The following is a 22,502-nucleotide window of genomic DNA, read 5'->3' as shown; positions in this document are numbered from 1 at the left end:
GTTTAGCGAATCGCCGCGATATCCAGAACACAATGCGAGATATCCAAGCCGCTTGTTCCGGGATACATTGTTTCCGTTCTTCGGCGTTCTGCCCGCGTATGGAAATGCAGTAATCACTTAAAGCGGATCTCTGCTGACGACCATCATCGACACAACGCAGCTTGCTGCAAACAAGGAAAAAAAAAACGAGGTCCTGTGCGAGTGTGAAAATGATAGAATTTTGAATGGTATAACAGAGAGTTGCAATTTACGTATATGTTTTGCGCAAATAAGTAGAATAGTGACAAAAAATTAATTGCACTGATATATGGTTTCACTAAAACCACTTTCTTTCTAAGTTGCAAGCGTGGCAAAAAACTTTGTTTAAAGTAACAACAGAACAGGTGGGAGATAAAATAGACAACGGTGGAATAATAGAAGATAAAAAGAAATAGATAGACAACAAGAAAGAAACGGCGGAAGATAAAGAGTCTCGACGAGACTTGAATTGAGCAATTTTTCTCGCAGAAATTTCGGGGAAAAAAAAAAAACGCGTGTGTGACACGAACAATGATAAACGCTAAAGGTCGAAAAGGGATGCGAATATATAAGAGGTGAAATAGTAAAAGGATTGAGAGAGTTTGAAAAGTAAAGGGAAAAGGGGGGAGAAGGGGGTAAGGGAAATGGGGAGGAGAAGATCGATTTGTGAGAAGATGATGGGAGGGAGATCGACATGTTAAATAGGCGAGCAACGGACTATGAATGCCGGCCAGCTCAATGCGAAACAAATTAACCGGAAATCTCCCTGGTAAGATTCGGGATGGTTGCGGCTAAGAAATTTCTCGCAAAGGAAGTTTAGCGCTTACTCCTTCGCGTTTTGCGAATAAAATTTTAATTGCGATTAAATTCGCTTCTAAAAATCAACGTGATAACATTTCGTTTTCTACGTATATTTTATATTCAAAGAAATGAGAAACGACAAGCTACTTGTGCAACTTCCGAGAATTAACGTTCCTCGCAACATCGCACTATCGGACGCGAACGCGTCGTAAATTTTCGCAAGCGCAAAAACTAATTCAGAAGGCAAATCAGAGTATTGTATCTTCTGTCTGAAGTTTTTTTTTTTTTTGAAAAAGCGGAGAAAAATTTTATCTCGAAGTTACCAACTGGAATCCAATCTAACGGCTTGAAGATGGACATCGCGGGGTGAACGGAAGAGTTCACCAACCCGTTTTACATCCGCGGCCACTGGCGGTACGCTGTGACGCGCACTACTACTTCTCTTGTGTATCCCTCTTGCTACAGCTTTACACACATTTCCGTGTGTCCCTTCCGCCTTTCCCCGCTACATCTCCACCCTCGGCGTAATGAATCCAGTTTGTCGAACTCTACCGCCTTCTCCGGATGCGCGTTGACGGGGGGAGGGAGGGAGGGAGGATTTTCCCGACCTACCTATTCTAACTATCCTAACCATCCCCATTTCAACCATTCCATCTATCTACCTATCTATTTATCTACCTATCTACCTATCTATCTATCTATCTATCTATCTATCCAACCATCCGTTCATCCATCCATCCATCCATCCATCCACTCGTCCGTTCGTCCACAGCGGTAACTGCGCTACGTGAACCACTGTGCTTTTCGGTGCCACCCCGCGGCGGCGGCCAACCCGCGTAGTCATTTTGCATCTCTCTCCTCCTACCTCATCCTCTTGTCCTCCTTCCGCCCCTCTCCGCGTAGAGCGTGCTACGCCGCCGCGCGCTCGATGCCCGTAATTACATCGAGTTCTCTTGACGTGGTACGGGGGTGGGTGTGCAGAGGTAGAGGTTCTAATTAATCAGCTAGCCGCACCGCGCGCGAATCGTTCCCGCACTCGCTATGGCTACGGCTGCGGCTGCGGCACACGCTTATAGCTTGACCGTCGCGACCAAAGCGTCGTGGGCTCTTCCTCGCACCACCCTCCCCTCACCATCCTCCGTCTACAGATCCCAGTTTGCTCGTTCGCGGCCTCGTTGTCGATTCGTACACAAATAAATCTACATTCACTCCTCATCTAGGGTAATTACAGTTCTGCCGAAAGAATTGAACTAATTATCTGCCGTAGTTTATTGCAAAGCGAGATTTCTTTTTGTAAATTCAGTAATTGTCTTTTGTTAGCAAATTGAATAGACATACACGTACGTGCGCGCGCACGTACAACAAGAAGACATTTAACATAAAAAAAAAGTATATACATTTCTTATATAAATAATTTTTTCGCAACTCAGTATTGTTTAACAATCACGTGATAACGTAAAAAAAAAAAAAAACAGATTAAAAAAATGTTCATATCAAATTGGTTTAAATTTTAATAATTAAAATACATACCGAATAGTTTTAATCGGTTCGTTGCTCACTATAAAGACCAAGAAAAATCGACGTTCTTTGTTGCCGTTGTATTTTCTGGCAGCTTTTCAATGGCGGATCTTCATCACCCTTTTAGAAGAAGAGAGAGAGAATAAATGGGAGAATGAATGTGTTGTGTGTGCGTAAGAGAGAGAGAAAGAGAAAGAGAGAGAAACTGACTTTGGGCAACATTGGTTTCGGGCAATAATTACTCGCCAGGAACTGAGAATACAGGGACCAGAGGTTTCGCCTTGGCCGCAGCTGCAGTGATGTCGTGCTAATGAATCTATTTTGCCTGTTCTCTATATCGAGGGCCTTTCTCCACCCCTGTTCCCTTCCTTCCTCCTCGTTCCCTCCGTCGTTTGTCGCTTTCGTTCAACTCAGGTCGCACACAACACATCGACACTTCGCATCGACTTTTGTAAGAACTGCAAATATATATTTACATGATAAAACTCTACACATCGTTATATTATAATTGATCGATATTGATTTTGAGCTAATCACATTTTACACAATCTTTTGAAAAATGTTAATTCTATATACTAGCTATGTTATTTTACACAACATAATTTACATACACATACACGTATATAGAAAAACTATAGTGGAAGTAGATATCGCTCCGTCGACAATATTGTGCAATATTTTATAAACATTTCTCATTATTTACCTTGAGCCGATTTGCGCTCGCGTAATGTGATCACTTCTACGTACTGCTATCCAATTTATTTTAACAAAATAAATTGTTCGGTAATCGCGGGACTTTGGTGTCCGTTTTCGATTGCAAATCGGTCGCCGAAACGCAACGAACAGTACACGCCATCTAGCAGTGAGCGTAAAGAAATTGAAGTTCTCTAAACCTCCTCGTTTCCTACGGAAGATAAGGTAGCAAGAAATTATTCCCACTTTACCGATTACGCACAGTGGCGGGTCATAATCTGTCAACAATAACAGTCAACAATTTTGAAGCGTCCTAACGCTTTATTTGTGTATCAGTTTACTAACTGTCACAATTCACATAATCGCGTTTTTAGTTTTTGCCTCGACATGGATAACGATTATTACTCTACTATGTATACATGGTAAATATAAAAAAACATTTGTGTGTGATTTACAACATGTAAAATATTTTTATATTAAGATTTTTTTTTTTTTATTTTACTGCCAAAAGGACTTTTTAATTTTACTTCCAAATCGATTATGAGTGCAATAATAAGTTCGAAACGTATTTGCTTCATGTGTTATATGCGATCTGATTTTTTTTTATTTAAGATATCTGTCACATCTCTGTGTATCTCTTTCAGGTTTGAAAAGTGTGGAATCATATCCAACGTCAGAACGCATCTGCGTCAGAACTTGGTGAACGCTCTAAAGCGCAAAGATCTGGGATTGTGTAGAATTAAAGAGCCAAGATCGGCGAGACAGTACGTTTACGACATGTTAATAGCTGAGTACCTGTTTAGTCACAATTACTCTTTCACCTTGTCGATATTTGCTAGCGAGGTTCCGCTTTTAATGAACTTTTGCAACAGCATGCCACAGCGTTCATCTAATGATAATGACAGAGATGATAGTAGCAGGCACAATAAGTTGCCGAGCGATTACATTACGCACACACTGGAAACACTGGGCATCGATCCGAAAAGATACGAGAGTCAACATATCATATCAAGCTACATGAACAACGAAGCGCCGTTATTGCTGTCCATTCTAAGTTCTATAGCTTCGCTAATTGATAGCGCCAAATCTTCAGGTCAAAATTCCTCGCACAACAAGGAAACACAAGCTGATCTCGTATTGGAAGGAAACATTGCGAATGCGAAAAAGATACATGCTATGAGAAAGAAGATTGTGGAACAGAAGCAACTGTACGACAGCGAATTGAGAGCGAAGGAAGACGAATTGAGGCAACAAGTGTCCGTTATACAATGTCAACTCAGCTCGTTGAACGCAAAAATGGAAGAAGCTCAGGTCAATATTTCCTGATTATATATAAACTTTTATATAAATATTCTATATAATTGCTATTTTATGCATAGAAAACTGTTTCTCTGTTTGCACGTAGAGTTTGATGCAATTGCTTACACTGAAAGAAAAACAGCTAAACGACAAGAAAGACAGCAATGCGCAATATATCCTGCGAAAGGAAATGGAGCTGTCTATGAAACAAAATTTTTTAACTCAAGAGGCTAACAGGTGAATAGCAGTATAAAAACAAACTTAGAAAGATTTTTATCTTGGAAATTGAATCGGTTCTAAGTATAATATCCGTATCTATCTTTCTGAATTCCTGTTTTTTTTTTCATACGAATATGTTTCAGATTAAAGAGAGAACGAGACACTTGCCGAAAGTTTGAGATCGACCTAAAGAAGCTGCAACGAGAGCTTGTCAAAATGCAAAAGGAAATATCACAAGGTCACCCGAATCAGTGCGCGCAGACCAACAACGTTAGAAATATTCACGTGCAGACTGACGCGGAGGAGGAGAGTCGCGCGATAATGAACGAATATCGGACTCTTCAGCGAGAAAAATTGGAGCTGACGAATCTTGTGCAGGAGCAACGATCGAAAATAGAACAAATCACGCAGCACAGCGTGCAGTTATCGCGTCAGTTAGAGGAAGCGAATTTGTTGCGATCGGTTCACGTCGAAGTGCCGATAGCTCAGGTTGTTAGTACGAATGCGATCGTTAGTGAGAGCAGTTCTACCGAGGATATTCTGCAGGACGCTAAGATGCGGCTGAAGCGTCTCGAGGAGGAGAGCTCCAAAGCCGATCAGTGTTTCTGCAGTTTCGTCAGCACCACTTCATAGCATTTAAATTAATCTTAAATTATTTGTAAAATTAGTCTCTATATCGTTATTAGTATACGCGCACCGCACAAAACTGGTCTTGCAAATGCACACACTTCGCACGCACATCGCTCGATCAAGATTATTCCGTCCCTTAAGAAAAAAAACACAGAAGACTGAATTAAAACATGAAAAAAGTAGTGAATATTTTTGATCATTTATTTTATATATAAAACCGGACGTTAAAACATAATATACAAATTGTGCACTATTTTTTGTCGCTTTATTTTGAATTCTACGATCATTACATCAAACATCAAACATAGAGCATAGAAAATATTAAGTCAAACTCCTTTCCGTTGTACATCATCTTCGTTTCGGATCTGAACTCCTTCTGGTGCACATCAGTTAAGGATCATATCGAACAATTTTCTTCGCGCATTAGATGTACGATTAATGAAAAGTTAAGGATATAAAGAACAAAAAGAAAGGAAAGAAAATTGTATATAAGTTGTACGAACAATTAACGTCGGAGAAAAAAATTTTATATGAAAAAACAAACATCTACCAAAAATATATATACAAGTACAAATTCGTTAACTCGAATAACTACTCACAGAGTTAGTTATGTAATTATTAAAAATTGTTAAATTGTGACAATGTGTTGTTATATAAATCTATCAAAATAAAAAGCGTAATTTTACGTATTTTTCATTTGCTTCATATATCGTATTAATAAACACGTTAAAAACAAGATCTGCTACACAAAAATTATATAAAAAAAGATTTAAAAAAAAAAAAAAAAAAAAATTACACCGAGCTCAATGATATGAAAGACAAGAAGAAACAAAGAGAAAGAAAGAAAGAAAAAAAGAGAGAGAGAAAAAGCAAAAAAATTATACAGTGCAGTAAGCTATTTGATACTTAATTACCTGCAGTATTTAACACATTGAGTGCCACGCGATACACCGGTGTGTCACGCGGTATTTTATTTTTTCTAAACTATTTACTCGTCAACAAATTGTTTTATAATGTTTTGGCGGATATACGTGATATACGTTTATTTTTAATTGATAGAAAATAATTTTATTTCTTTATTCGAGCAAAAGAAAAGTGATGAAATTTTATGCGTTTAAGGCGAAAAAAATAAGATTCAGACATGGCACTCAACGTGTTAAAATCATGAAAAAAACAAACAAGAAATATCTTTATCAGAATATATACGTATATAAAAGGATATTGTTTATCACGGCTTTCCCGTCCCTCGCGTTCGTGAGGACGATCCTTCGTATATGGAGATTTTTCCTGAAAACACATTCTTGATTGAATCTTCCGAATGCTACACGATTTCCTGCGACATTTGGGATACTGGGAGTAAGGTGGTCACTTAATACTTTCTTGTGTGGTTGCTATTGCCACCCACTTTTTCGTCCTTTTAATGTACTCGAAGTAGACGTCTTTATCAACTATGAAGTCAAGTAATAGAAAGTTATTTGAAAAAAACAATCCAACTGTTTTCTTTTATGGAACAAGTCTAAAGAAACATTTCACCTAATTATGCATGTAGGATCAAAAATCGTATAACTTTTCCGGATATAAAAAAAGTTGCAAACGCGTTTATAGCTATTTATGTTTTATCTATTCGAATTATGTGAGAGATCTATGTATAAATTTTTGTGCTATTTCTGTTATTTTGGATTATTATATATGTGTGTGTGTGTTACGTACAAAAAAATTCATCAAAGAATATACTGACCTTACTGTAATGATGCTTTTCTCTATGTTCAGGAATGTCGCCGTTCTGATGAGTGCTTTTAGCTGAGAAACATATACATATGTTGCGTTACATTCAGTGCAAATGCCAATAATAATTCACATTTCTATTTCTCAACACAAGAAGCAAAAATAATAATAACAAACCTCTCTCATCATCTTTTCTCCGTTTTTGTTCAGTGGCTGCTATTGATTCGTCTGCACGATCCTGCAGTAATTAATAAGAATTATTAATACCTCACTAAGGAAACACTAATTAAACAAATAATTATAGAAATTATAATTACCCGTTTTCGTCCCTGTTTCTTTTCCCTACGCAACTCCTTTTGCTCGTCGCGTGTTTTCCCTTTGCTGGAACGTTCTTTTTTATCAAGAACAGCTTCCGCGCGTCTTCCTTCCTGCTGAATAAAAAATTTTTTAAAGAAAAAGAAAACAGAAAACACAATGCAACTAGATTTGAACTTATTGCAGACTACATACTTTCGGAGTGTTTTCTACTTTTCTCCTTTTTGCATCTGAAACTGAATATATAAATATGATTGTACTACAATATAAAATTATACTACACAAAAGAACGAACATATAAAATATTCTTACAAAAAACTCTTACACAATTAATTATTAATCATATTATTTTTTTTCTTATACAATATTAATATAAACAATGTAATATGCAGTAAACGTTACAGACATGACTTCTTGACTCAAAGGCTCTAAAAATTCGTTCATATGCCAACAAATTTGATTGTTATGATATTTATAACACTAACCTCTTTCGGGACCTTCTTGCGTTGGTCCTGAACCAGCGCTACTATTTGAAACACTGGAAAGATCTCGATCTAAATTGTCTCCGCTACTGCTATAATAGTGCTCTTCCTAAAACACACATGTAAACAACACTCATTTGTACGTGTGCAGAATTTAATTAGATTATTTGTATTAAATTACGAAAGAAAATTGTGCAGTTGTTACCAAAACAAATCAGAAATTATATTAAAATATTTTATTTGCAAAAATACGAAGCGCGAATAACAAATTTTGATATTGTAATTCGAAATACTTGAACGACACATTGAAAGCCAAAAAACTTTTTTCTTGCGTTAATGAAAACCTACCTTATAGTACTTGCGATCCTTTTTATCGTCATCATCTTTCACCTCGTCTTTCTTCATATATTTCTCTTTCGCGTCTATAACATCCTTATTATCGTCTTTCTTTCTTAATTTCTCGGAGTTTTCTCTGAAACAAAAAAATTAACAGTGCTAATTAATATATCGCAAATGATGACGAAAAACAATAGAAAAGTTTACAAATTGTTTCATTTGCAAGTTTTATAAAATATCGTAGAGAAATGATTTAAAAAAAAAACTTAAAAACATATAGAAGTTTAATACGCAACGTAAAAGAGATCTGCATTTTACAAGTAAAACAAATTTACTTACTGATGAGTTTGATTGGATGAACTTCGTTTTTCTCGCTGTTCCTTGTTCTCTTTTTCTGGCCGCGTGTCCCCGTTGTTAACTTCTTTCGCCGCCACTCCATTGCTAACTTTTTCATTCGTATCGCTATTCGTAGTATCTTGCACCTTTCCAGCCTGGAGCGTCAGCGAATATAAATTAATAACTCTGAATATTTTTGTTACAACAAAAAGCTGTTATACAATAAAAATATGTAAAACGAAGGTAAATCTAACCTTGTCGCCAACGTGATGAAAATCTGATTCTCGTATCATACTGGGCGTTTTGGCTTTTAGTTGTCCGCTATACGACGTAGCTAAAACATGCAAATCCTGACGCTGACCGCGCTCCTCTTCTCTCACTTTTTCCACTTTCCGTTCGAGAATTTGAGAAAGTTTCGCCAGAACAGGAAAATGTGGCAATATCTTGATCAATATTATCAAAGAATTTCTTATTTGAACGTAATCTTTAGAATCTAGACACACTACAATGGCCTGTTGAATAAAGAAAAGATAAATAAATCAACTATGACGTTTTTTACGTTGCCGGGTTTTTATTACTCAGAATTCTGTATATCTCGAAAAGTGCGCGAATGTCCCACCTTCGTGATCTTGTAATGCCACTTGTGACACACGTGTCTGTAATTTTCAAATCCAACCATATCGTTTGCCTCGGAAAATTGATTGCTAACACGAAACTTGGTCACAAATCCTGGATAATTGCTGCATTCCTATATATATATTAAACAAAGTATTTATCATCACCAACTGCCAAATTAGATATTCAACTTCACGACTAGATACACACTATCATGCATACATATATAAGAAAGAAATTTTCTATATTAGCACATAAATTATCAGATTAAATATTTCATATTGTATTCATTTTTTGCTCCGATCCGAAAACATATGTTAACAAGCAGCTGTTACCTTATCGAATATGGCTTTTTCGGAATGCCATCTCATCACAGTTTCCAGCATGGCGCACAAAAACCTGCCATATCGATTTGCTTCGTTCTCTGTACACGAGGTGACTGAATATGTAATATCACAGAAAAGCTAAAAAAGAACAAATCATACAAGTGACAAAACGATTCGTCGAAACGACAACCACCATAGTCACAACAATGAAAGAATAATAAATCCTTACACGATCGTAGCAAAGCAGAGTTGAAAAATTTGCAGTCTTTAGTGAGTGAATGGTATGTACAAATTTCGCGCAATACATCGCGTCTACAGTTGTGAATGTACATCGCGGGAATAGGCACAACTGCAAAAATTGCGTTATCGTCTCGTTCTTCGCAGATTTGGCGCTTCGCGATAAAAACCATGTATCTTTCTCTTGCCTTTAATTAAGTAAAAATTAAACAATTGTCAGAACTAAATAGGATTTGTAATTTTACAAGAAATCACAGAGTAACTACTTTACCTCAAGTACGCAAAGACCTTCTCGACGTGTTCCTCTTGCTTTTTCTTCTCGTCTTGCAACTTCTCAATGAGAGTGGTGTACCTTTCTTGTTCCTTTTTGCCTTTACTTACAGTCTAGAAAAAAAAAGAGAGAGAACAATGTCAAAATCAGTTAAAAAAAGAAAAGCGAAAGAATTCTACTTGTGTTGATATTGCGTACCATGTCTTTGGAATCAGCACTTTGCGCGGCGAGCTGTTTTATTTTGCTAATTTCTCTTTGATAGCTTTCAACCGGCACGTACAAATCGTACATCGACAGAGACCAAAATGTGACTAAAAATTGCGGCGAAATATCTTCCCATACTTTCAGAGGATGTAAAGGTCTAACGGATTGAGCGACAGGTGCCATAACAGTTTGCGCAGCTTCCGCGTACTTTAATTGCTTCATGGCTGTAGACATCTTTTTGTAATTTGGATCAGCTTTACGAAGGGCATCGTATTTTATCTTTAACAGAAAATGAAGATTAACTTAAGATACTCCACATGTAAAATATGATCTGTTAGATCATATTTTAAACTATTTACTTAAGACTATTATTTATTGTAATAAAACTTGTTGACATTAAAGCTAGTAATGTTGTTCAAGAAAATAATTTGCTTACATTTATAGCGTGTGCAAACATTGGCCTTGCTAGGAAAAATGCGACGTCCGCGTGTATGTGATTGTCCTGAAGCATAGAATGAATCGATGGCAATCGCTCCACGTACTCATCCACCGTCATAGTCGAGCCCAAGAATGTTCCAAATTGCACAAGCGTATCCTGACACTGATCGTACAACTTGCCTATTGATTATATTAAAAAATCAAATTGTGAAACAAAAAGTGACACTTGTACGGGAAAGAAATATAACACACTTTTATCTTTTTATTTCACAATGTAATTAACATACGTACCAACGAGTTTTAGATGAGATTTATCTGTTTCTCTGTAAACGACGCAATGTTTCTGTTGTGCCATTAATAAACACAGAGCAACCGCGAGATCATGTTCAGCGAGAGCTTCCTTCAAACGTTGAGAAGACTTTTTCGTGTTGCGTACTTGACTGAAGTAACCGGCCTTGAGAAACAGTTTTTTTTTTTCATATATTAATTAAAACTACTCATGAATGAAAAACATATGAAATCACGCATCCGGTTTTAAAATTTACCTCATTTTTTAACAGATCGCCTCCCGCCATTGCGTCCAATTGATCGCACGTCATTTCCTCGGCTGCTTCGATACCAGCCATTTTTTGTACTATCTCTTTCAATATCAATAGATCTAGGCTGAAAAGACAAAAAGTATAAAACCAATATAAATGGCAGAGCAGTTGGTGTCACAATATTTCGTTAGCTTCAGCGAAAGAAGAGATTTACCTCTTTTGAGCTTTGAGTTGATTTGCTACATACTGCAACAACCCTGTTAATTCGATGTTATACTTTTTAAATATTGCTCCACAAAACGAAGCCAAAGACTGCAACCACAAAGATATGCTGGTGCCATCGTGTTTAAATCTATCCCTGTCAGCACCCGCCAACGCTTCTACAAGACAATATCCTAACACGTCATACGAAATATTTGTCAAGTACTTCAAGGAATCCACTACAGGTCCTGTAATATGTTCAATATGACGTACACATTTAGACGTATGTTGCAGGATTGTTACAAGTTTTTTTTTTTTTTTTTTTACAAGGAAGAACGCGCACGCGCTCGATATGTACCTATTAGGTTGTCGTACAACTGGATCTGTATTAGAACATAATCGAACAAAACACCGGGCGAGGAATGAGTTAGTTTGCCTATCGATCGGCCAACCGGTTTGATCGTCTCCTTGCTTACGCGTTTCATAATCGACTTGATCTTCTTCTGAGCATCCGCACGTTTTCGCAACAGAGCGGCGTGCTGTAATGGCGTGTCGTTTTTCCATCGCGCGTACAAACAGTAACGGTTCTGATAGGGATAGTACTTGAGAATGTTCCACAGTTCCTCGGCGACGCAGCAATTGCAATCCATAAAGGAGAGCGAGGGCAACAATGCAACATCGAGAATCGTCAACACATCGTAGTACAGGTTGGAATCCTCCTTGTTGATTAGTTGCTTGCTGGCATCGACCGGGCAATGCTTGATGGCAGCGTAGCACAGCCTCATCACTTTGTACATTAGAATAGGATCATGATGCAAGTTTGGTCCGAGCACTATCAACATTGGCAACAAACGATCATGAATGTCGTTCAATTCGTATATCGATGGTGGCGCGAGAAAGCTTTTCAAAGGAGGCACTTTACGACCCGGCAATTTTGGCGAAACGATGCAATATCTGGAAGAGAATTCAAGATATTTGCGATGTAAGATAAATTTGAGTAAAATAAAAGTAGAACAACGTTTTTTTTTTTTTGTACAAATATTACACATCTATGACATACAATTTTCACACGTTTCTATACACCTAAATGTATAAATCTTGCGCAACTTACCTTAAGATAAAATGCTATATAAAAGATATTAAAAATATATTATATTAATATGGACTTACTTCCTGTACGCTGGCTCAATAAGAGATTGAATCATTTTACACAATGCTAAAGCTATGGGACGCTGATCCGTAAGACAGTAGTCTGGCAAACGATTAAATAAATTTTGCGCCACCTCCCAAGCTCCGATTTCCAAAAGAGCTTCGCATAATCCAAATTTTTGATTGCTCGAATATTTGTCCTTTAAAACGAAAGAGAAATTATGCACACAACGCACAAAACTATTACCTGATATATGTATATACAAACAATAATTAATATGTTAATAATGTATTTTATTATATGTAAAATAATTATGTAATCATCACAGGCAACGAACTTTAGATAGTCAGAGAGTAGTTAAAAAGTTGTAAACCATGTCTCTTATCAGAAATAAGTTCATTTTTTATCGCAAACTAACAAATTTTCACTTTTTTGTCAATTTGTATTAAAATTAAATTAATAAAGTATTTATTTGCTACTTGTGCATTGTCCTTTTCTTCGGCAACGTCTTCCTTGTCCTTCGTTGAGATCACACTTAATTTTCGCACATATTCCTTGGCTAGCTTCATTGCTTGTTCGTGATCTGATATGATTGTTTTATCATCTGGTACAAGCCAAGGTAATATATCGTCCAATTTAATCACACCATGCTGCAGCATGAGTGCGGTAACTTTTTGAAGTGAAAACGGAGTGGCGTTGATGGTGGAGCAGTACTTGAATCCCAACACCTCGCAGAGTACCTGTTGATCGCTCATGTATGAACGTATTAAGGGAATAAATAGAGCATCGTCTTGAGGTCGATTTTCAAAGGTCTCTAATAAAATATCGAGTACTCTATTAGGGTCAAGGTTGAAATAACCTGCAAACACAACGCATCTTTTACCTAAATTTGTTTTTGCTAACCGACATTTTTGCAGATTTATTTTGGTGAAATTGTGTGCACAATTTCCAAACTTTTAATAAAAATCGCAAGAAAAACAAAAAAAACAAAAAAAAACAATTCTTCATACCAATGAGAGATTTAACAATTTCCAATGTCGAAGCGACCTCAGTATCCGGTCTTTCCTGATTTAATTCTACAATAAGTTTGGAATAACCTTCGCTCTCTTCGCGAAATAAATTAAATTTTCTCTGCTTGTAACTGTAAGAAAATCGATCATAGTTTTAGAAATCCATTGCGAAAATAAACAATAAAATTCCTGCACATATCGACAAAATAAGAATACTTACTATAATTTTGTCTTTACTTTTATAAACTTTGTTTGGAAATTTTTGTTTTTCAAAGTTCCCACATCTTGCAAAGTTTCAATCTCTAACCGTTCTTTCAATATCCTATCAGTTAAAAACTGTGAAATGCGAAAGAGAGACAAACACAAATTATTAATTTACAATATTAAAGTTTCCTAGCTATTTTACTTTTAGTATACTTTTGTGTGTTCTCTGATAAATTAGTTTTCTCAAAGATATAAGAGCTACGTACGCACATATACTTATGTTTACCTTTTCAGATTCTTTCACAATGTGATAAAAGTTGTTTCTTTCTTCATTTTGCGCTTCTACATCAATTAAAGTAAATATGTCTACTATTGTTGATGGTATTGCACCACCCAAGTTCTATAAATAAATTATTTGTGTTACTATTCTCACAGAAATTTGTTTACCTTTGATGAGGTTTTTTGCATAAAACTTCGGACAATAAGAAAGAAGTTTGTTGCCATACCGTGAGTTCACCTAATGTCTGAACCACACTGTCCTTCTTTATGTTCCCATGGACCCCATTTGATATTAATTCGTATAACCCTCGTCGCCATTCTATAAACAAAATTGAAATCTGTTGTAATACAGAAATGCGATAGAAAAGATTTTATATATATATATATGTAATAAATGTTAAAAGAGAGGTGATATCACAAAATATATGAAACAACAACTGTAAGACAGAGAGATGCGAAATGAATGCGTCTGCTTGGAGTACTCAGATATCTTAAGCGTCAATCTATCTTTATTCTACATCTGATGAAAGAAAAAAATCAAGCAAAGGCATCTAATATGCATAAATTGTACCAATTCTTTCTTTTTTATATATTTTACATCAAAGTAATAAATAACTAAGTTTTATTTCAAATTTATGCACATGTAAATTTGTATGTTTCAATCTTGATGCATGTTATACACGCACACACACACACGCACGCACGCATGTACATATATATACGTACACTCACGCATGTGCATATACAAAAGTATAAATTATCACATAAAAAGAATTGTTGAATAAAGAAGACAAGTTGCGTATTATACAGAAGCACACAATAGCGTATCCATTTTCAATGAGAGAGAGAGAGAGAGAAAAAAACAGAGATTGCAAGCGTGAAACGGGACTTAGGCGCGCGAACAGAAATATATACTCGTGGTCGTATCATTTACCTGACGTGTTGCCTTCCTTAAATTTGTGCTTGAATAGCTTGAGGCTGCAAACAGTCGTGAATTGACAAATTAAGTCTTCAGTAGAGCGAGTTTAACAGGAGTAGATAAGTGTTTTCGCGACCAGCAAATGCACCGTGTCGATTTGCGTCGACCAGGCGACGCGCTTTTTTAACAACACCACTTACAAATCGTTTCTTCCATGCTTATCCCATGTCTTCCACAATTCTGTATGCCATACTTTGCTGGCCATATCTAGCGCTCCGTTAAAAAAAAGGGCTGGCGAAGCGTTTTTGATTTGGTCAGAGAGAAGACTGAGAGATCGGCCAGGACCATAAGAGAACTGTATAAGATCGCTTTTCCGTCTTGTTTGTAAGCCAGCGCAAAACTACGGGTAAGGGCTTCCGCACAAACTCTACTTCCCTAGCGCGTTAGGGTTGGTTTACAGAACAGCCGCAATTCCGCTAACTTAGGTCCGTTCCACAATGAGTTGAAAAATGTTCCGTCGCCGCAGTTGCAAATACTAGGGGAAAAGTGTACAGTGGAACACCTTTCTTAATTTTTTTTTATTTCGTGGAATTCTCTACCACGGATTACAAAACTTAGCCCTCTTGCGAAGTCTTGTGTTTAACGATTCGAGAGATCGATCGAGTTTTCGGAGAAGTTTTGGTCCTCGATTATGCGGACGATGCGATCCTGAAGAGATCCGATTGAAATAGGAGATCGATCGAACTCCGTCTCATCTTCCTCTTTTAATCACTCTTAATATCTATGAAAAAAAAAAAAAAACACGATAACAAAAATGTAAACAACAATATCCCCGATAATATAATCTCGATCTCTTCTCGGAGAAAAAAGATGCGCGACGTTGATTAATTTAATCTCAAAATTCGCAAACAATTATACTGGACACAGATACAGTATCTTCGCTCCGAGATTCGATTTGTCGGAAAGAAATAAAAGATTGATCCGACACTCGCTGCTTCCAGTGAAACAATTAATTTTGATGACAAAATGACACTTGGACGTATCTTGCTCGTCGCGTCGCTGATATTATTTTACGTGTCGGCTGAGCCGTCCTACTACGTGTTAACGAAAAAAGAAACGGACACGTTTATATCATTTTCAGAAGAAGCGCCCAAGTACATTCCGACCTGGTCCAGTCTGGACAGTCGACCGCTTCCGTCCTGGTACGATGCGGCAAAATTTGGAATTTTTATTCATTGGGGCGTATTCAGCGTGCCTAGCTTTGGCTCCGAATGGTTTTGGAACAATTGGAAAGGTTTGTTATTGTTGTTTGTTCAGGAATAATTTTTTACTTCACTAATTTTTTTGTAATTTTTATGCAGACAGAGGAAGTTACATATTGTGTTTAAAAATTTCTTGCAGAAGAAACTACAAGCACGAAATATCGTGATTTTATGAAACAAAGATACCCTCCAAACTTTACCTACCAAGAATTTGGGCGTGACTTTACCGCTGAGTTCTTCAATGCATCTCAGTGGGCTGAATTATTTCAAGCGTCAGGTGCGAAATACATTGTATTGACAAGTAAACATCATGAAGGATATACATTGTGGCCGTCAAAGTATTCATTTAGTTGGAATTCTATGGATGTCGGACCTCACAAGGATCTTGTTGGTAATACACGCAATATAACAAGAGAAAATCCGTGTTCAAGTGATAGATATTTTACAATTTGTTTTTTTTTTTTAATCAAACAGGTGAACTCGCACAAGCAATTCGAAGCAAAACAAATATAAAGTTTGGTCTGTATCATTCCATGTATGAGTGGTACAATCCTCTTTATTTAACAGACAAAAGAAACAACTTTTCGTCTAATATATTTGTTACTCAGAAAATAATACCCGAGTTACATGAACTGATAGAAACATACAAACCAGAAGTGGTCTGGTCAGATGGAGACTGGGAAGCAACAGACACTTATTGGAAATCTAAGGAGTTTTTAGCATGGCTGTATAACGAGAGTCCGGTGAAAGACACGGTGGTCGTAAATGATAGATGGGGCAGTAACATGCCATGTCATCATGGTGGTTTCTACACGTGTACCGATCGTTTTAATCCTGGTAAAGTTTTTTAAAATAACATAAATATTTATCGCACGAAAGGAAAAGAAGAAAATTACAGAATATATGCTTATTACATATAAAATTGAATAAGTTCTTTAAAATAGATCAAGTTTCGCGTTTTAGGTGTACTTTTGTCACACAAATGGGAAAATTGTATGACTATCGATGGAAAATCTTGGGGATTCCGTCGAAATGCTGTCTTATCAGAATATTTTACATTAGCGGAATTAGTCAAGGAATTGGTAACTACCGTAAGTTGCGGCGGTAACATATTGATGAATGTAGGACCGACAAAAGATGGCATTATCACACCGATATTTGAAGAAAGATTACGTGGGATGGGTAATCACATATTTGTATCTTATCATATTTTTTAATTACTGATTAATTCGATGATGATAAGTATTTATTGATTTTTTTTTTAATCTTGATGAATGATACAAATAAATCTTTAGGTGCTTGGCTGTCAGTTAATGGAGAAGCTATTTACGACAGTAAACCTTGGAAAACACAAAATGATACTTTAACGGGAACTGTCTGGTACACGCAAAGCAAAGATGAAAAACAGTTGTATGCCTCAATTCTAGAATGGCCAGATGATAACATCTTGGTACTGGGCTCGCTTAAAATTCCAACAAAATCTGAAATACACCTACTTGGCCATTCGTCATTAATTGCTGTAAGTTTTTTTTTATAGTATGCTTTTAATTTACACACAAAGATTTTGATAAAATTATATGAATTTTATATATGTATATTAATTTCAGTGGAAACAGTCCGATGATAGATTGAAAATATTTTTACCCGTCGAGGCACACAAAGGTCAGCCGGCTTGGGTGCTTAAAATTGAATAGTTATTGTATAAAATGGTATTTTTGTATATTATAAAATGCTTTTTATGCATGTACATAGATTACAAAATATATATTAATATATATGTATATCATATATTGTTTTGGAAATGTATGTAAATATTTGAAAACAATCTTAACAGCGGCAAATGCGTTTTGATATCGTCGTGATATCGATCCAACTCGGGTGATATCGAAGCATTACAATTGTCCTACTTCGTACAGATAAGCTCCGAGCAGTTTGGTCTGCAAACATTGATAGAATGAATTACATTACCGATTATTTTACACAAGAAATATACAGTTCAAATACCTGAATGTGACCAAGTGTTTTATACTTACTCCCTCGATATAGTTGTGCACGTTCAACTTTTCATTCTGAGAGTGCGCACCGTCGTCGCCCTGTCCGACCGGTAAGAGCAATACGTTTTTACCAGTAATTTCCTGGAAAGTTAGAGTAACCGGGATTGATCCGCCCTCGCGACACAGATCAGGTTCCACCTTGTAGACGTGCTGTGTGGCTTTTCGCCCAGCCATATAATGCGGATGATCGGGATTCTCGGACCACGGCTTGCCACCGTGGAACATGCTCACGTTCATAATATTCGAACTGCCTCTCTCCTGCCATTTCTTGTTCACGTACGCGATCACTTTCTCAGCCGTCTCGTCCGGAGTCATATCAGGCACTAATCTGATCGAGAACTTGCCGATGACTTTTCGCGGAATTACCGTTTTTGCTCCAGGTTCGCTGAAAGCACCCTCTATCCCGTGAAGAGACAAAACAGGATGCCTCCACCGATACATTAATAGCTGAATCTGTGAAGATCGACATAAATTAAAATATTAATGTGCGTGCTAATGTTTTGTTTTCTACAATTATTTATAACAAATAAAATAGAAAAATGAATATACCTTGTCTTCTTTATGCGCTAGCTTTTTAGTTCCGACCGTCTTCCTGAATTCATCAACGTCAAAATCTATATCTTTGTAGGTGGCCAATTCAGCCTCTGTTATTTTTGCCACGCGGTCATAGATGCCGTCTATCAAAATACGACCGTTGACATCGACCAAACTGTTCATTAAGTAAATAAGGTCCGGCATGGCTTCGTATACACAGCCACCAAAGACACCGCTATGCAAGTCCTTGGCAGCGCAAGTAACTTCTATCGTAAAGTAGCAGATTCCTCGTAAACCGTAAGTGATACACGGAGTTTTAGTACCCAACCAATAATTGTCGGATATGCAGACATAGTCCACATCCTTCAGAAAGCTGTCTTTCCTCTTCCAAAGAAGTTCATCCAAACCTTCACTACCGCTCTCTTCCATTCCTTCGAAGACAAACTGTTGTGAAACGAAGTCATAGTTAATGATAAAGTAATTATTACTAACATTAAGGTCAAGAAACATTTATTATTTTAAAAAATGGTACCTTGATGTTAACAGGAATATCAATTTCAAGTGCTTTGTAAGCCTGTAACGTGTGTAGCCAACAAAGAACTGGTCCCTTATCATCAGTACTACCTCGTCCATAGAGCTTTCCATCTTTTTCAGTAAGAATGAACGGATCGGTATCCCAGCCGTCTTCTTTTAGCGCAGGCTGCACATCCAGATGTCCGTATACAAGTACGGTTTTCTTCTTTGGATCAGATCCAAGGATCCCAAGCAACACAGGAGGAAGAGGAATTTCACTGTTGTCAGGGAGAGTCTGGCTACCTATATCAACTAGTTCTGTAGTTGCTCCAAGATTTTTCAACCTTATGTCCGCCCATTTCATCATTTTCACTATCTCTGTTCTTTGATCCGGCCATGCTGATACAGATTTAATAGCTACTGCTTCTTCCAAGGTCTTTATATATTCTTGCTTATGTTCATCTATATACCTACGAAAAACAGAATAAAAAAAATTAATCAAGACTAAAGGATTCAATTAAAAAATAAAATAAATATAGTCTCTCGCTAACGGTTTGAATTTTTCAGGTCGGGAGTCATCCTCGCCAATTCCTAAAAGTGTTTCGACGAAGCGAGCGTCCGCGTTATCTATAACTCGTAATCAGTAATGACGTAACTAAAAATGAGTTATCAAAGCAATAAAAAAATAAAATTTTTACATTTTTTAATTTATAACATTATTTCAATCGCATTGCCAAGGTTTTTCCAATAAAAATTGATACCAAACAAGACCGTATTTGAATGAGCTTGCTTACACGGAGGATAAGAATTAGAAGAGGAGTGCAAAGTGAATATATTATATGTTTATTAATATTAGTGTAAGATGAGAAATTAACAAAAGAAGAAAAAAGTTAAAAAAAAAAAAAAAAGAAATAAGAGTTAATATATGCAAAAGTTACATAACATTATTTTTTATAATAATAATCTATTAAAACTTTAATATAAAACTGAATAAATTCTGGCTGCGTTTCAGCCCACAGACTTAATTGATCAAATAAGTCTTTTAATTCATCTTCTGCTATTTCGCAATTTTGTCGTAATGTTGGTTCTTCCGTTTCTTTATCGTTTTCACGAATCAATTCAGCTTCTTCGCAATGAGAAACCCAATTGTTCACTTCGTCGAAAGAATAATTTTCAATTTGTTCTTCTTTTATTTCTGTGTTCTGCCTTTTGAGAAGTTTTCGCCACGCGTTGCAAATATTTGTCTGTGATACTGATTTCCAAGCATCGTGAATTAAATCGATACAATCTTTAATGTCGTAGTTAAAATAAAACTGTCGAATTCCCCTCGGACATTCAACTACCTGTGAAATTAAAGCAATAGATTAATAAAACAATAGAAAGAATTGCAATAAGCTCATGTGAGAAGATGTGAACATGTAAAAGAAAATGTTAGATGTGAGAGTAAATATTCATTACTTGCCTTTTGAAGTAAGTTGTATCGGAAAGATGTTTTGCATTTCGTAATTAATCCCTGATTCATTGGTTGCAGAATGGAAGTCTTATTAGGGGGCAAAAACATTAATTCAAAGTGGTCGTTTTCTCCGTCACGAACATTGTGGCCTTTAAAATTGTCAACTAAGAGGAGAACTTTGCCCATACTATTATCTTGTAATTGTCGCTGCCTGACAGTCGGTTGGAAGTGATTTATATACCAATTATTAAAAATTTCTTCATCTATCCACGCATTCTTTTGATTTTTGTACACAACAGGTAAATTATTCTTAACATGTTTTAACGCTCGTGGACAAGCATATTTATGTACAAATAGTAAGGGCAATTTATGGGTGCCCGTGGAATTTGCACAAAATCCTATACTCACACGATCTTTTTTCACTCTGTTTCCATCCACTCGTTCTTCAGATGTGCGAGTTAATGTTTTCTGTGGTAGGTTTTTCCATAACAAACCCGATTCGTCCATGTTATATATATTATTTTCGTCTATATTTTCTTGTTCTATTTTTCTCGCCAGTTCTTCAATGAACTGTTCTGTAACGGTTTTGTTGGCATCAGCTTGCTCACCATGAATATGAATCAAACCGCTGTTGTGTCTTTTCTTAAATCGCCATAACCAACCGCGGCTTGCAGTAAATTTTGCTGGAACTCCAAATTTTTGATGCAACTCTAACGCTTTTTGCTGTATGAGATTGTCCGTTAGGATGTCTCCTAACATACGTTTTTCCAAGATCCATGTACTTAAACGAGTGTTAATTTCTTCAACATTAGACGTACGGATTCTTTTTCTTTTTTTTAATGTTTCATTCTTCGCAAGTTGTTGAATGCGTACTGCATTTTTCCGATAATTCCGAATGCTTCTTTTGCTCAAGCCATAGTTGTTAGCTAAAGTATTTACACTAGCACCATCTTGTAATTTTTTAACAATTTCTGATCGCTCTTTCACTGTGGGATCTTTTCCTGAATTAGGCATTTCGCATATGTACACACGTATACGTACACGTAAACGGATACTCGCACGAATATTTAGGTATACGATACAACCGGTTAGGCAGATCAGACTCAGCTGACCGCGAAGTTAAATTTTCGTTCTCGAGGGAAAGGGAAAAAACACAAAAGAAAGAGCGGAAAACAGTATAACAAAACGGTAAAAGCGAAAAAGTCACGAGATCCTGATTCGGAGAATCAGAGATAACACAGCCGACAATTCTCGAAACAATATCTCCTTCGACATCGGTCTGCTCGCGAAACCGAGAAGGGGATCGTTAGCGAGAAACTGCTGTATATATTTGTACATATAAATATTACATATTTCCAAAAAGATCTTACTTAAATAACGTTTCCAATGCCGGTGGCAATGCCATTGTTGAACAACAAAAAGTTTTAGAAAGTAAAACTGCAGTTGAATTGGACTAAGATAAGATAATACCGGAACTAACGTTCACAGTTTTGCCTTTCTTACAGCAATGCCACAGTATATACAGTAGCGCAACTCCCTGTCGGCACCTTTGATGTCAGTGAAGCCCAGCGTTGCCGTGGAACTTGCCACACGTGACGTCACGCAGTAGAGAGATAGAGAGGTACGACTCGTACCTCTCTATCTCTCTACTGCGTGACGTCACGTGTGGCAAGTTCCACGGCAACGCTGGTGAAGCCAGCAATAACGCGCATGCGCGAAGTTGGCTAGTTTAAGGCTTACCTACAGTTAGATGCAGACGTGGATCGCGACAGTGTTCCGATATTGGAGAGGCTGTACGCGCATGCGCGACGAATTCCGAGAGAATCCAGTAACGTATCTATGAAGATGCGCGGTAGTTTTAGCGGGAGGCTAGCTAAAGGGAGATAACTTAAATATAACTTTTTTATTTGTTATAACATAT

At 36.8% G+C, this 22,502-nt stretch overlaps 5 protein-coding genes and 1 long non-coding RNA gene across 15 annotated transcripts in view; 2 read left to right on the top strand and 4 right to left on the bottom strand.

The window, feature by feature from the left end:
- LOC109859571 overlaps positions 1 to 2,634 on the bottom strand; it is a 6,048-nt gene extending 3,414 nt beyond the window's left edge. Inside the window, exons 1-2 of the long non-coding RNA XR_002250724.1 lie at positions 2,548 to 2,634; positions 2,350 to 2,457 (exon numbers count right to left, since the gene is read on the bottom strand). This is a non-coding gene — a long non-coding RNA (uncharacterized LOC109859571). The remainder of the gene's footprint in view (positions 1 to 2,349; positions 2,458 to 2,547) is intronic.
- LOC109859567 (spindle assembly abnormal protein 6 homolog) overlaps positions 1 to 5,360 on the top strand; it is a 15,675-nt gene extending 10,315 nt beyond the window's left edge. The window contains exons 2-5 of one of the 4 annotated variants that reach the window (XM_020437931.1): positions 3,675 to 3,794; positions 3,903 to 4,341; positions 4,436 to 4,566; positions 4,692 to 5,360. In XM_020437931.1, coding sequence (XP_020293520.1) covers positions 3,675 to 3,794; positions 3,903 to 4,341; positions 4,436 to 4,566; positions 4,692 to 5,181 — 1,180 coding nt within the window. In that variant the 3' untranslated portion in view covers positions 5,182 to 5,360. Of the gene's footprint in view, positions 1 to 2,753; positions 2,789 to 3,307; positions 3,453 to 3,674; positions 4,342 to 4,435; positions 4,567 to 4,691 lie in introns of those variants that run through there. The other 3 variants (XM_020437932.1, XM_020437930.1, XM_020437929.1) reach the window with 3 other exon arrangements.
- Positions 5,361 to 5,365: 5 nt separating this feature from the next.
- On the bottom strand, positions 5,366 to 15,192 carry LOC109859566 (THO complex subunit 2). 6 transcript variants are annotated; one of them, XM_020437923.1, is made up of 28 exons: positions 14,966 to 15,192; positions 14,781 to 14,824; positions 14,074 to 14,165; positions 13,854 to 13,967; positions 13,584 to 13,699; positions 13,364 to 13,494; positions 12,833 to 13,212; positions 12,374 to 12,552; positions 11,562 to 12,157; positions 11,217 to 11,451; positions 11,009 to 11,126; positions 10,755 to 10,917; positions 10,462 to 10,643; positions 10,020 to 10,304; positions 9,822 to 9,934; positions 9,543 to 9,738; positions 9,323 to 9,451; positions 8,992 to 9,120; positions 8,627 to 8,884; positions 8,376 to 8,527; positions 8,049 to 8,172; positions 7,704 to 7,809; positions 7,414 to 7,454; positions 7,221 to 7,334; positions 7,081 to 7,141; positions 6,917 to 6,978; positions 6,401 to 6,465; positions 5,366 to 5,607 (listed from the first exon to the last, which is right to left on the bottom strand). In XM_020437923.1, exons 1-28 carry the CDS (start codon positions 15,028 to 15,030, stop codon positions 5,565 to 5,567), a joined length of 4,293 nt encoding a protein of 1,430 aa, XP_020293512.1. In that variant the 5' UTR covers positions 15,031 to 15,192; the 3' UTR covers positions 5,366 to 5,564. The 6 variants fall into 6 exon arrangements, with proteins under 6 accessions (XP_020293512.1, XP_020293516.1, XP_020293513.1 ...); XM_020437927.1 differs by having other exon boundaries at positions 5,366 to 5,557; XM_020437924.1 differs by having other exon boundaries at positions 7,221 to 7,331.
- A 214-nt stretch (positions 15,193 to 15,406) lies between these two features.
- Positions 15,407 to 17,740, top strand: LOC109859586 (alpha-L-fucosidase). Its single transcript, XM_020437962.1, has 6 exons — positions 15,407 to 16,059; positions 16,167 to 16,418; positions 16,502 to 16,864; positions 16,991 to 17,209; positions 17,323 to 17,546; positions 17,635 to 17,740. The coding sequence occupies exons 1-6, from the start codon at positions 15,792 to 15,794 to the stop codon at positions 17,719 to 17,721; spliced, it is 1,413 nt and encodes a 470-aa protein (XP_020293551.1). The 5' UTR covers positions 15,407 to 15,791; the 3' UTR covers positions 17,722 to 17,740.
- Positions 17,741 to 17,871: 131 nt separating this feature from the next.
- LOC109859585 (cytosolic non-specific dipeptidase) lies at positions 17,872 to 22,130 on the bottom strand. 2 transcript variants are annotated; one of them, XM_020437960.1, is made up of 5 exons: positions 21,952 to 22,130; positions 19,148 to 19,598; positions 18,631 to 19,059; positions 18,061 to 18,534; positions 17,872 to 17,964 (listed from the first exon to the last, which is right to left on the bottom strand). In XM_020437960.1, the coding sequence occupies exons 1-5, from the start codon at positions 21,984 to 21,986 to the stop codon at positions 17,920 to 17,922; spliced, it is 1,434 nt and encodes a 477-aa protein (XP_020293549.1). In that variant the 5' UTR covers positions 21,987 to 22,130; the 3' UTR covers positions 17,872 to 17,919. The 2 variants fall into 2 exon arrangements, with proteins under 2 accessions (XP_020293549.1, XP_020293550.1); XM_020437961.1 differs by lacking the exon at positions 21,952 to 22,130 and adding an exon at positions 19,680 to 19,766.
- LOC109859587 (jerky protein homolog-like) lies at positions 20,051 to 21,945 on the bottom strand. The gene is made up of 2 exons (XM_020437963.1): positions 20,591 to 21,945; positions 20,051 to 20,471 (listed from the first exon to the last, which is right to left on the bottom strand). Exons 1-2 carry the CDS (start codon positions 21,593 to 21,595, stop codon positions 20,073 to 20,075), a joined length of 1,404 nt encoding a protein of 467 aa, XP_020293552.1. The 5' UTR covers positions 21,596 to 21,945; the 3' UTR covers positions 20,051 to 20,072.
- Positions 22,131 to 22,502: the final 372 nt, after the last annotated feature.

This window comes from Pseudomyrmex gracilis, unplaced genomic scaffold, assembly GCF_002006095.1.
Source record: "Pseudomyrmex gracilis isolate BER0280 unplaced genomic scaffold, ASM200609v1 scaffold_270, whole genome shotgun sequence".
NCBI lineage: Eukaryota > Metazoa > Arthropoda > Insecta > Hymenoptera > Formicidae > Pseudomyrmex > Pseudomyrmex gracilis.
This window is presented reverse-complemented; position numbering and strand designations above follow the sequence as displayed.

What these genes read in the sequence shown, in the direction of transcription:
- LOC109859587 (XM_020437963.1), bottom strand. Translation starts at nt 21,595, where the DNA reads ATGCCTAATTCAGGAAAAGATCCCACAGTGAAAGAGCGATCAGAAATT. An exon ending in GATACAACTTACTTCAAAAG is followed by an intron (nt 20,472 to 20,590) that starts GCAAGTAATGAA and finishes TTAATTTCACAG; the next exon opens with GTAGTTGAATGTCCGAGGGG.
- LOC109859566 (XM_020437923.1), bottom strand. Translation starts at nt 15,030, where the DNA reads ATGGCCAGCAAAGTATGGCATACAGAATTGTGGAAGACATGGGATAAG. An exon ending in AAGTAGAAAACACTCCGAAA is followed by an intron (nt 7,335 to 7,413) that starts GTATGTAGTCTG and finishes TTTTTTATTCAG; the next exon opens with CAGGAAGGAAGACGCGCGGA. An exon ending in GAGAAAAGATGATGAGAGAG is followed by an intron (nt 6,979 to 7,080) that starts GTTTGTTATTAT and finishes TATGTTTCTCAG; the next exon opens with CTAAAAGCACTCATCAGAAC.
- LOC109859585 (XM_020437960.1), bottom strand. Translation starts at nt 21,986, where the DNA reads ATGGCATTGCCACCGGCATTGGAAACGTTATTTAA. An exon ending in GCATTGGAAACGTTATTTAA is followed by an intron (nt 19,599 to 21,951) that starts GTAAGATCTTTT and finishes TGTTTTTCGTAG; the next exon opens with GTATATAGATGAACATAAGC. An exon ending in TGCACAACTATATCGAGGGA is followed by an intron (nt 17,965 to 18,060) that starts GTAAGTATAAAA and finishes CAATGTTTGCAG; the next exon opens with ACCAAACTGCTCGGAGCTTA.
- LOC109859586 (XM_020437962.1), top strand. Translation starts at nt 15,792, where the DNA reads ATGACACTTGGACGTATCTTGCTCGTCGCGTCGCTGATATTATTTTAC. An exon ending in TACCGATCGTTTTAATCCTG is followed by an intron (nt 16,865 to 16,990) that starts GTAAAGTTTTTT and finishes TTCGCGTTTTAG; the next exon opens with GTGTACTTTTGTCACACAAA. An exon ending in AGAAAGATTACGTGGGATGG is followed by an intron (nt 17,210 to 17,322) that starts GTAATCACATAT and finishes ATAAATCTTTAG; the next exon opens with GTGCTTGGCTGTCAGTTAAT.